At 35.1% G+C, this 13,080-nt stretch overlaps 2 protein-coding genes across 2 annotated transcripts in view; one reads left to right on the forward strand and one right to left on the reverse strand.

Annotated features, from left to right (window-relative positions):
* LOC120431287 (kelch-like protein 17) overlaps window positions 1–13,080 on the reverse strand; it is a 47,110-nt gene that overhangs the window by 12,560 nt on the left and 21,470 nt on the right. Inside the window, exons 3-5 of the mRNA XM_039596427.2 lie at window positions 6,537–6,735; window positions 6,056–6,152; window positions 3,235–3,356 (exon numbers count right to left, since the gene is read on the reverse strand). Of these exons, the coding sequence (XP_039452361.1) occupies window positions 3,235–3,356; window positions 6,056–6,152; window positions 6,537–6,735 (418 nt within the window). The remainder of the gene's footprint in view (window positions 1–3,234; window positions 3,357–6,055; window positions 6,153–6,536; window positions 6,736–13,080) is intronic.
* Window positions 7,572–9,713, forward strand: LOC120431288 (odorant receptor Or1-like). The gene is made up of 8 exons (XM_039596428.1): window positions 7,572–8,138; window positions 8,192–8,340; window positions 8,395–8,698; window positions 8,754–8,932; window positions 9,062–9,266; window positions 9,324–9,412; window positions 9,475–9,547; window positions 9,634–9,713. The coding sequence occupies exons 1-8, from the start codon at window positions 7,893–7,895 to the stop codon at window positions 9,685–9,687; spliced, it is 1,299 nt and encodes a 432-aa protein (XP_039452362.1). The 5' UTR covers window positions 7,572–7,892; the 3' UTR covers window positions 9,688–9,713.

Here is a 13,080-nt window from a genome sequence, read left to right on the forward strand (position 1 = left end):
GAATTCCGATGATTTTTATTTACAAAAAATCATAACTCAGATTTAAAAGTATTGTATTTTTCATCAAAACCCAACAAATCAAAATTCTTTTCGTTCCGGAGACTTGATTATATAATAAAATGTTTTTTTTTTTTTTTCGCAAACCGTTAAAATAATTCCCAAATCACCGAGCAAAAAATACGGTTCACTTCCTATCTGAATGCTACAAGTGTTCATGAAGTTGGGAACCACGAACAAACTGTTCAAATAACAATGGCACTTTCTGTGTTATTTTTCTCAAACTTATTTGTGTTTTGCCCCGAAAAATCAGGGGGCAAAAAACATATTTTTATCAACAAACCTTGCAATTTTTATGAAATTTAAAGTGCAATCAGCTGAAATCAATTTAAAATGCATTCTCCAAAAATGCAAATGTTTTTTTGGATAAAATTTTATTTTTGTCAAATCTTATTTTTTTTTTAAACTAATGATTGCAAAACATCTGAACTAGTGTAAAATGCATTTTAAACACCTTTTCCATACAAATGTTGAAACTATGGCTTGTTATTTCAATATTTATATTTTTTTATTTTTTTGCCGCCCCCCTCGACCCCAGCCAGAGCCGAGGGACAAAAACTTTGAAAAATATTTGCATCGGCCTAAGTGACCTTCTACAGACTTTATTTTTTCTGTTTTGCCTTAATCGAGCGTCTTTGTTCCGAAATAGTTTTGACTTCTCTGTGAGTATGTTTTCTCTTTGCGGTTCGTGTTGCATAACATTTTTGCCTTTCTTACTAAAGAAAGGTATAGGTTTTACTTTAAGGCAGGACGTCATTTCCATCTTCGTAAATATGTCGATTCAGCATCAATTTTAATCGGAAAAATTGTCAAAAAATCACACTGCATCGATTTTCGACGCTCTATCGATTCACCTTGACAGAACTCGTCTATCTCCTCGAATTTTGAGAAAATAAATTCCGTGGAGGTCGAGTGATGTTCGTATGTGGTAAAATTTTGCAAAATTTTGTGTCGCGCCGTTCTCAGCTCCCATATATCCGATTTCGATTCTTCTAAATGCAGATGAAAGCTAGTGTGCTGAACCTGGGTGAGTTGCCGCGCAAATTTCGAAATATCCATCTGTTTTCGGATGCGGCCAGACTTTTCAACAAAATACACAGTTTTCAAATGAAAATATGGTCAAACTTTTTCATTTTCATATCTTTTATTTATCTCAAAAATTGCATTTTTCGAGCCCTACAACCTCCCAAATTTTCATCCAGATTCATAATATGGTTCTGGAGTTAGAGCCGTTTGATTGACCTACCATAAGAAAAAAAAATCCCTAAAAAAAGGTAAAAGCCCACCTGGTGACCTTCGCCAACATTTTTCATTTCTGATTTTATTCGAAATTTCTTGCTACATTCATAGTACAGACCATGAGTGAGCATCTGAAACAAATTCGACATCGATCGGCAATCCCGATCAATTTTTAGAACGATTTACTTTTTGCCTTTCTTACTAAAGAAAGGTATAGGTTTTATTTTAAGGCAGGACGTCATTTCCATCTTCGTAAATATGTCGATTCAGCATCAATTTTAATCGGAAAAATCGTCAAAAAATCACACTGCATCGATTTTTGACGCTTCGTCGCCAAGTTGTCAAGTTGAGCTTCGAATACTGGCGCGAAAATGCTGGCGCATATATTTTGTAGCTCGACTTATACTCATTTTGTAGTAGCTTGTCTACCGATGTTTCCTTCAATATGTAAGATATCGTAGCTTTTCGGTTTCTTTTGCCCTGTCCGTTTTTGCATAACTGTCCAATGTTTATGCAAAAACTTTTGTGACATAGGACATTCATCCGGCTACAATCATTTTGTTTCCCGCGCGCACCTAAAATCGCCTAAATGTAGACTTCATTTTTTCGTGATTTCGTAAGTTTATTTAACAGGGTTCATTGGATAGGATAATAGGAGCTTTCTAAGCTTTTCATCGTTTATTTCGTTTTCAAGGTGTTCAATGCTGGCGACTCCAATGGCTTTCTTTCTAAGGTTCTCGCGATTGAGTGTGTAGTGGTGCGGTTGTTAAAAATAGCTATCTCTGACTCTGTCACTCTCATAGAAGCTGAATGGCTAGCTTCCCTGCACCGTGCGGCACACGCGGTTCAACTGTACCTTGTCTTGGTGCGCTGGTACGATGAACCAAAACACCAACACAGTCACACAAAAGGGCTCGTACCGAAACTAGAAAACCAAAACCGCGGTGTGCGTTGTTGGGAAGCTTGCTATGATCGCGTTTGTCATAATCGCTTTTTTGATTAGAAACGTACAAACATATTGTACGATTAAAAATATTCTTTTGGTGAAAATTGCGTTTTTTATTTCTTTTGGAAATCATATCATTCATAATACTCATAATATCATCATAATACATTGCTTTCATCATAAGTTTTTCTTTTGAGTTGACGTTATAAATAAACAAAGTCTATGTTATTAATTGAAAGAAGTTCTACCATTGTTATATTCTTTAGTAAGAAAGGCTCTTTCTCACCCCAGGTGGGATTAAATCGGGTTTTAAATGTTATTTCGTCAAGTCAAATCACCAACCGTTAAATTTGTTAAATAGATTTGAAGTTTAACATGGTACTATCTTTTTGAAGAAAAAAAATATTTTAAAATACTGTATCGGTAAACTCAGACTTCTATTTTTTGTATGTGTTTTATTTATTCACTGTGCGAATTTTGAAATTACTGGAAATATATTTTTAAAATATTGCATTAGGATAGTTTAGTAGAGCAAATGTTCATTTTTATACTTGATTTCTTATTAGAAAGATTTTCGACTTTTGAGATAGTCATCCTATCGCAAAAATGTTTCTCCCAAAGATGTAAAATTGATAACTTTGAAACGCGATTAAAAGATGAAATAGTGGAAGTTTGGAATTGGAAAATTTCACAATGTGTTTTATCTTTGTAACTTTTTCAGTACATTTATTGAAAAAAAGTCGCTTCCATAAAGTTTTTGGTTTCAAATCAAAAGTTTTCCAAAAAATACTAACAAGGATGAAAGTTTGAAAGAAAATAAACATTAAAATTAACAACCAAAGCATATTGGTCCCAATCCGGGTACCCCCGGTGCAAACCTCTGAAACTGAATTTGAGTTCGATTTAACCTCGAATACCTCAAAGTGCATAACATGGCAAATGAGAGCAAGTTTTAAAATTCCAGACAGTTTTTTTTTATTCAATCTGCTTACCTGAACATTTTCCTCGGTGATGGTGATTTCCCCGCTGTAGGCATAATCGATGAGTTGCTTGAGTGACGAAGGATCGATGTCGTGCAGCGTGACAACATCCCGGTTCCGTTCCAGCATGTCGTCTGGCGTTCCAAAATGTAGAAGCAAAAAAAAAACAGAGTTAAAATGGGGTGCAAAAATTGAAGGATTAGACTAGGTGTGGGAGGAAGAAAAAAAAAATATCAGTAGAATCAGGTACCGTGTTGAGTTTCACAGGTGCTTGTAGCGTTTTTCACTGAACGAGCTTTTGAGGGGCTTTGGGAGGCAATGAATGTGCGATATGTCAATCCGGGTGCAAGTGACACAATTTTCGGCACGGTGTCAAACGAGGATTCGACACCGTTGTGAGTGATGGGGCGGCCCCTTGGGACATTTGATACTTTGAATACTTATTTGGAAGTGAATTTAAAGGAGCTTTTCCATCACCAAAAGGATAATTTAGAATGCAATATTTGTTTTTTTTTTATGAAGTTCAAACATTTGAAGTGATGAGAAAAAAGTTAAATCCAAGTTAAATCAAATTAAATCCCAACCAAATAATTAAAAAAAAAATTCAAACTTTCTCAAACCAGTATCGATCAAAAACTCAACAAAATGTACAACTAATGCAATCTGCCCAAATGAAAGCCGCGTAATTCGATTTCTGTTGCTTCGCCAATAGATTTTGCAGCTGGCAGTCTTCATGCCAGTCTGCCATTTACAGCATAGTTAGGTAGAGAGACCATGGTCGCCGACATCGACCACTTGTTGGGAGTCGGTCGGTCGCCAGACAAGGTGTCTGGTAGCCCATTGCCACTTTTGGTCCCTCAGCTCGTTTACCTAGGTTTATTAATTGGTTTGCAAACTGCACTTGCTTTCTGCAACTATGCACGTCGTCGTGTCGGTGGTTCCGTGCTTCCGTTATGCTCGGTGGTTCTCAACCTTCGTCTGATATTTTTTGCACAGTTTTCCAAATTCTACTCAAGTCCCGAACTTCCGCCATCTCATGACAGTGTTTCCTAATCATTCAACATCATGACTTATTTAAAAGTTATTTTATGTATATATTTCAACACTCACACAATAAGTGTTCAAAGATTTTTTTTTAAATTTGGAACATTTGAACCAGACATTTGATCAAATTTCAAATAAGATGGGGAGAGAGTGGGGAGACTTGATCTCCTTTGTTTGTTTTGTATGAATTGAAAGCTTAAACATTCATCTAAGGGGTAGGCGTGGCTGAATGGTTACGCTGTTCGCTTTGTAAGCGGAAGGTTCTGGGTTCGATTCCCATCTGCTCCTATCGAGAAATTATGGAATGGAGTAATTCTGAACACTTGAATATGAACGAAAAATTCATTAGCTCGTGGCGAGGTTCGATCCCCCGTCCTTTGGGCCAGCAGACAAAAATGCTAATCACCAGACCATCGCAGCTTAGTTGACTAGAAGGATTAAGAATGCTATAAGAATCCAAGAAACTTGATTGGAATCTGTGTACCTAAGAACAGGAAATGCAATATTGAACGCAAGTAGACCTAATGACACTTACTGGTTGCATAATTGTTAGGCGAATATTGAACTTTCAAAACGACCAGAATTCACCACAAAAAGCTTGGTGAACCGAATTGGAAAGCTTCCAAAATGAATCCAAGAACATACGAAGAATTAAGGACTATAAATAGATTTGACCGGCCGCATCACTTACCACGGTGAATCCTGGCTTCACACCCATCTTACTAACACCCTCAAACCTCACGTGATACTTTGTCGAAGACGCAGCCGATTTAGCGGTCTTCATCACTCAAGTATCGGACTAAAATTCCTATCCACTTCCCCGTGTCTTGCCACTGGTCGTGGCCGGCGTTGTGATTGGCTAGCATGATAGGGACATTTGAAAGTTGCGAAGTGGTGATGATTGGTTCCTACTCTTCATCTGTGGTCCACGGAGCAATTCTTGGAGGTCTCCTGGTCAATAATAGAGTAGCAACTACGGGTAGACACCAATGCTATGCTATGCTATGCTAATTGAAAGCTTAAACATTCATCTATGTTTTTTTGATACAGGGTATTTAATTAGATGAACTCTTCGAATCATGGTAAGTAATTGAAAAAAATATTTTAAACCATCATTTCCAAAATGTTAGGGGTAACTTGATCCCACTTTCAACATTTCAAATAGATCTTAACCCTCTACAACCTAGCCCCACCTCTAGACGGAATTCGATCTAAAAATAGCCAAAAATCCATTTATCAACTAATTTTTGATCTTTAAAAAGCATTGGAAAGAAAAAATCTTAAAATTCTATAAATTTTTAAAATTCTATAAACTAAAATACTAAAAATAAAACAAGAAAAACATAAAACGAGAGAAGTAAAGTTTTTCGTAGAGCAAAAGTTGCTCAAAATGACCTCCGGAACACAAGAAAAGTGTGGCCATTAGAGGGTTAAGCAAAATGTTTCTTATCTACCGAAACTTTGGATTTCCTATAAGTTACAACAAATTCACATAAAAACTTAACGTTTGTGTTCAAAATAAAACAAGTTGAGCATGTAAAATATTTAAAAACTTAAAATATTATTTAAAATTGAGCAAGTTTACAAAAGCTTGTAATTTTTGTTTACAAAACAATTCAAAACTTAACTATTGAATAGTTTTGTTCAAAAAACTAGTCAAGTTAAAATCAAAATAAACCAAGGAAGCCGATTTATAATAGTCAAAATTACTCAAATATGAATTAAAAAGAAATCACAAGTATTGGAAACCACTGCATAGAGTGGGGTGTGCCGTTCTGCATGCACTTACCGTTGAACATTGCATAGAAATAGGGCGAAACCGACGCCAGGATGACCTTATGTGCATTTATGGTTTCACCTCCGACTTCCAGCGTGACGTCGCAGAGCTGTGGGGGGAAAAAACGGAGAGGGATACAAAGTGAGAAATCAGGGAAAGTGAAAGCGGTTCTCGAATGCTAATTGGATGGATGAATAAATCAGAGTTTTCTCTGTACTCGCATTGGGAACAGCAAGCCGAACTTGTGTTGTGAGGCAATTTTAATTCGACAAAGGAAGAGTCGAACTGTAGACAGCTTGAATTCTACACGGTTGTTTACAAATTACACCGAGGTTCGAAATTAATTCATGAAAATTTGATTCCAACGTGCTTCTGTTGTTGCTTCAACTCCAGATGGAGACGCCTGATAGCTCGACTTATTCACAAAACCAGACTGGCACAAAACATTGTGAAGAGGGGGTAATTATTTAAATCTGAGGGGTGGCAATCTAACCTGGGCGTTCTGCCGCATGCGGTTGATGGCCGAAAAGGACGCTATACAGTGGCCCGGGTTCTGGTGGTGGGCCTGGGGCAGGATGTCGTCGCCGGACATGTTCGGTGGGCTCAGGTCGCTCGGGGTCTGCGTCGAGTTGCTGGTTACAGTGGTGACATCCTCGCCGTTGCTGGCGGTTCCCTCGGTGGCTACTGGAGATCTGCAAGCGGGATGAATGATAGAACATTTGAGTTACTTGTTAGTTTGCTTCTTTTCTTTTTTTTCATAATGATATTTTTCAGTTTTAGAAAGGTCAAGTAAAGTTTTTCTTAATTTCTCCTATTTTACAATTCATAAAGTACCTTCAAAATGCAAGTAGAATTTAGTAGTTTATTCAAAGGTCATCTTTCAAAAGCATAAATTTCTCACAAACCTCCCACTCGCAATCTTTTATCAAGGACTCGACATAATTATATCCTCATTCATAATAATCATTCTGTCCACGAAGTTGACAGTCAGTCAGCGATAGCTGCCGCCGTACGGTTCATTCACTATCCTTCGCAATTCTCACTGCTTCCCATTCATGGTGCATGAAAAAGTCGCGTATCGCGCATTCATTTCCGTCCGACGTTCCGTACACCAAGTCAGTCTGCCAGAGCACCAACTAGAGTCAGAGAGATTTGAAAGGAAAGTTCATTGACACGTTTTCCGCCAAGCTTTGCCTAGTTTGTGGGGGTGTGGAAATTCCCAGGGCAGGACTATAGTAGGTGTCGTCTTCTTCTGCTGAGGGGTCACATCGTCCACGCGTTATAATTCAATTGCTGAACAGGTCAAACGGTTTCGGTTGCCAACTCTGGATGGTCATAGTGCGTACAAATTAGATTTTGCTTCTGGATCCCTCCGTTATTTACTGGAAAAAAACTTTCACAATCCTACCCTGCCATATCGGGTTCAGCTGGTGCTAACCACTGACGTCAGGGTGTCATTTTCGTGATATCCTCCATGATAAGGACGGTTTGTTGGCCGATTTTGGCAGAAGGGAAGATTTGTCCTTCGTTCTAGTGTGGATTTGGCATTGTTAAGGCAGCTTGAAGGGATTTGCTGTAATTTGGACGGTATGGGCTTATGCAAACGAAGTTATGGGTTTTCCCTAGACGGTGTTAGGGAGTTCCTTCCAAGAATTTACTGACTTTATACAGCTGCTTAAAAGGCACTGGATCGCATGCCTTCGACAATATCAATTAAATTTAAGTTTTTGTCCGTTAATTACATGTTTTCCCCTATTCTAATCACAGGGTTGATTTCAAAAACCGTTAAAGCCTTGTAGCATGATGAAAACAACAATCAGTTATCAAATTTCAACAACCGACTCAAGACATGACGATCGGCTCCTTCCTGTTACACCGAGTATTCTACTGGTATCCCTGGAATCCCACAAAGCGCTTACAATCCTTCGAGCGCCAGGTGGCACTGTTGAGATTCGTAGGGCTCTGGCCACCTCTAGAAGGGTCTCCCCGGGTACGGACTGCTTACCGGATCTACGGGTGGTGCTTCCGGATTCTGTTCATGTACATTTACACGCTGACGCAGGTGTTGTACTTTGTGGATGTTCGGGATTTGAAGGTAACTGATAGAATTTGATATAAAGAGTTGTTTACTACAAGAGTTATCAACAGGGAGTAGCAAACGCTCTGTTCTTGCTGATGACTCAGATTTCCTTGCTTATCAAGTTGGAGATTTTCAATCGTAAAATTGTTCGCATCCAGAAGTGCGTACAGGACGTGGAATGTCCCCTGTACAGTCCCGGATGTAAACAAGAAGATAAGTAGGTACGGAATCCAAGCTAAAGCTCAGACTGTAACTCCACCCAATCTTTCAGAGAAGTCATCAAAGCCATGAACAACACCTGGCTGATTGGAACGATCTTCATGACCACTTGCTACGGAACCGTAACCTTCTGGACCATATCGACTCTGTACGAATGGAAGCGCCAGTTGATGCTTCCGGCGTGGTTTCCCTTCGATTACAGTGAATCGTTGCTCGTGTTCATTCCGGTTTGGCTATACCAAGCGTTTGGAATCTACATGAGTGCAACCTACAACGTTGCCACGGACACTTTGGCAACTGGATTGATATCCCACGTCAGTGGACAAACTGCGCGGTTTGGAATTCTGATTTCCAAGGTAAGACTTGGCATAGCACTTGAGAGGACTTATTGACATTTAATTTGTATTTTAGCTAGGACACAAACCTTCCGGATTCATTCCATACAACGATTTGCGGAAGCATTGCTCAAACTGTATCATGTGCACCGTGATATCTAGCCTCACCAAAGATATCAACTACTACAATGACTCACATGGACCTTCTTACGGATATCTTGTAGAGTTGACCTATTTTCACAAGGGACTTCTATGGTAAGAGTATTACGAAAGTTTATATCAACCTCAACTCCAAGTATGCTTCTAGCCGACTCGGTCCTAACCAGGTCCCAGCACCGAAAAAGACCTTACAAAAATAATTTTATGAAAAAAATATGCTTCTAGTTACGCCCGCGAAATCATCGACATTTTCAACGTGTCAATCTTCACCCAAATCATCGCGTCAGTTATCATAATATGCATGACTGGCTTACGGTTGCTAGCTGGTCACCTCGATCCGTGGGCGACCACCGGTGATGTTTTCTATCTGCTTGCGATGATTTGTCAAATTTGGCAATTTTGTTACGTGGGGAACGAGGTGTCACACTCGGTGAGTGTTCCGGGTGTTGATGGGAGTCAGTGTGTTGAAAAGTTGTCGTTTTTTCAGGTTGACAAAATTAACGAAATGGCCATGATGTGCAATTATCCAAAGTTTAACAAACCTACGGCGAGAGCTTTTCTTATTTTGTTGACGCGGTACTTTTGGTGTAGTTTCTCTTAAATTAACAAAATTTAATTTAAAATTTCTTTGAGACTAGAGCTATGCAGAAAACAGAAATCAAAGTTGGGGTGGTATTTAAGTTTACTCTGTCATTGTCTACTTTTCTCTGGGTAAGTAAATAATTATTAATATGATAAATTATTAAACTAAATCAGACTAATGACTCAACTTAACTAAACTCAACTTGTCATTTCAGATATTAAAAACTTCGTACTCGTATTTTGCAGTTCTCAACAGTGCTCAATCATGAAATAAATGAACAAAACCTATCATTCTTGCTCAATAATCTATAAATAAAGAAATTAACTAAGTAGGATCAGGTAGTGTAATCAAAGATGTCATTTATTGTTGGAAAAAATAAATTTCAAGAAGTAATTTCATTTTTTATGATTTGTGGTCTTAAATATTTATTCTTATTTTTTAAAGCTGGAAATCAAATGTAGTATTGGATTAATTGGATCATGCAGAAATTTTGTCAGTCATGTAAGGCCGTTGAAAACATGTTTTGAAAATTATGTCATACCCCTTTAAAAATTGACCCAAACATTTTAAGAATACCGATATACCTTACCAAGAAAAGTTTTTTTAGTTAAAGATCACAAAATGCTTGAGACATGATTAAAGTATTGATATCTACAGTCCAGACTCGATTATCCGAAGCCTCGATTATCCGAAGTTTCGATTATCCAAAGTTCTATTGTCCGAAGGTTTGTATGGGACTTCGGATAATCGAATCACGAACAAAAACATTTTATTTTCGTTTTTTTCAAGTTTTTTTCTTTTTCTTGTTTTAAACATCAAATTCGAGTTCTGCAACCCCATTTTAGTCAAATTTGAATAGTTGATTGCCTATTAAATAATAAAATGCATTTTTTTTAAATATTTCAACACCGCCATACTGCCCATAATTGAAAATTCGGCTATTATGCCAAATCAAGTATTCCGAGAAAAACGCTTTTTAGTGTTTGTCACAAAATCTCCATCAAGGCAATTTCCCGTAAGAGTGGCATATTAGCCGTTTGGTTTTTCGCATCGGCAGCCAAGTCTAAACACTATTTCAGTGAAATTCAAGTTCCAGGAGATGCGTTGGAACATCCTCTACCACCTGGTGCTAATATCTCGTTTTTGCCAAAAGTGGATATTACCGGTTTTTTCAATGGTGGGCAGCATATTGGCCGCCATCTTGCATTTAAAAGTTTTAAATCACTTTAACGTAGTTTAGGGGTCATACTTAAGCAAAACAATAAAAAATTAGGCAATGAATTTTTTTTTTCGTTATTCGATTATCCGAAATGAAATTTTTCCGAGGCCTTCCGATAATCGAGTCTGGACTGTACTACCAAGAAGCAAAATATACTGGAACTCATAAACATATCTGTTTCCCTTGAGTTTAATGTAATTTTTCGAATTGTGGTACTATGATTTTATCCTTGATTTTAACTTTTTTTTAATATTTTATGAGTTATGTATTAGTACGATGTGAATTTTATTTCGAGTTTTGTCTCTCTCATACTTGGAAAATTTCTTAAAATACTTAAAAATAAAAATTTCCTCTGACAAACCTTTTGTTTACTTGTTCAATGTTTAATGTTTAATGTTTAATGTTTAATGTTTAATGTTTAATGTTTAATGTTTAATGTTTAATGTTTAATGTTTAATGTTTAATGTTTAATGTTTAATGTTTAATGTTTAATGTTTAATGTTTAATGTTTAATGTTTAATGTTTAATGTTTAATGTTTAATGTTTAATGTTTAATGTTTAATGTTTAATGTTTAATGTTTAATGTTTAATGTTTAATGTTTAATGTTTAATGTTTAATGTTTAATGTTTAATGTTTAATGTTTAATGTTTAATGTTTAATGTTTAATGTTTAATGTTTAATGTTTAATGTTTAATGTTTAATGTTTAATGTTTAATGTTTAATGTTTAATGTTTAATGTTTAATGTTTAATGTTTAATGTTTAATGTTTAATGTTTAATGTTTAATGTTTAATGTTTAATGTTTAATGTTTAATGTTTAATGTTTAATGTTTAATGTTTAATGTTTAATGTTTAATGTTTAATGTTTAATGTTTAATGTTTAATGTTTAATGTTTAATGTTTAATGTTTAATGTTTAATGTTTAATGTTTAATGTTTAATGTTTAATGTTTAATGTTTAATGTTTAATGTTTAATGTTTAATGTTTAATGTTTAATGTTTAATGTTTAATGTTTAATGTTTAATGTTTAATGTTTAATGTTTAATGTTTAATGTTTAATGTTTAATGTTTAATGTTTAATGTTTAATGTTTAATGTTTAATGTTTAATGTTTAATGTTTAATGTTTAATGTTTAATGTTTAATGTTTAATGTTTAATGTTTAATGTTTAATGTTTAATGTTTAATGTTTAATGTTTAATGTTTAATGTTTAATGTTTAATGTTTAATGTTTAATGTTTAATGTTTAATGTTTAATGTTTAATGTTTAATGTTTAATGTTTAATTTTTAATGTTTAATGTTTAATGTTTAATGTTTAATGTTTAATGTTTAATGTTTAATGTTTAATGTTTAATGTTTAATGTTTAATGTTTAATGTTTAATGTTTAATGTTTAATGTTTAATGTTTAATGTTTAATGTTTAATGTTTAATGTTTAATGTTTAATGTTTAATGTTTAATGTTTAATGTTTAATGTTTTAATTCAAGATTCAAGATTCAAGATTCAAGATTCAAGATTCAAGATTCAAGATTCAAGATTCAAGATTCAAGATTCAAGATTCAAGATTCAAGATTCAAGATTCAAGATTCAAGATTCAAGATTCAAGATTCAAGATTCAAGATTCAAGATTCAAGATTCAAGATTCAAGATTCAAGATTCAAGATTCAAGATTCAAGATTCAAGATTCAAGATTCAAGATTCAAGATTCAAGATTCAAGATTCAAGATTCGAGATTCAAGATTCAAGATTCAAGATTCAAGATTCAAGATTCAAGATTCAAGATTCAAGTTGTTTAAAGCTTCTTCGAATTTGTCGAACATGGTACTAACTCAAACTCCTAATCCTCAAAAAGTGCTGACTCAACTTATTTCGACGGGTGCGGGACATTTCGCCGAATGTCGTTTCGCCGACGGTCATTTCGCCGAAGGTCATTCCGCCGAATGTCGTTTCGCCGCATGGGACGTTTCGCCGAATGAGACGTTTCGCCGAATTGACAAATAATCGTAAAATAAATATATAAAATGGACACAAATTGTATTAAAATATTTTGAAAAAGTATAATGTCCCTAAAAGGTGATTTTGCAATCTTTTTAAAAAATATTTTTTGTTTATTAGTATGTTATTTTATAAGTTTATGCATTATAACATGCATAAACAATCACTTAAAAAATAATCTAGTTGAAAAAAATTGTGCGAGTTTTTGCATTCTTTCAAATATAAGCAGTTATTTAATTACAGCAAACAATTTTAAATCATTTCTGTGAGTTTTTGCATTAATTTCTGTTTGTTTTTTGCATTCTTGTTTTAATAAATCATTTGAATTATTTCTGTGAGTTTCTACGTTCTGTAAACCATGAGCAGTTCTTTTAGTTTTCTGCTTATAATTTTGATAAATTTCTGTTAGTTTTTGCATTCTTTGTTTTTTATTATATTATTTGTATAA

The sequence above is a fragment of the Culex pipiens genome, chromosome 2 (assembly GCF_016801865.2).
Source record: "Culex pipiens pallens isolate TS chromosome 2, TS_CPP_V2, whole genome shotgun sequence".
NCBI lineage: Eukaryota > Metazoa > Arthropoda > Insecta > Diptera > Culicidae > Culex > Culex pipiens.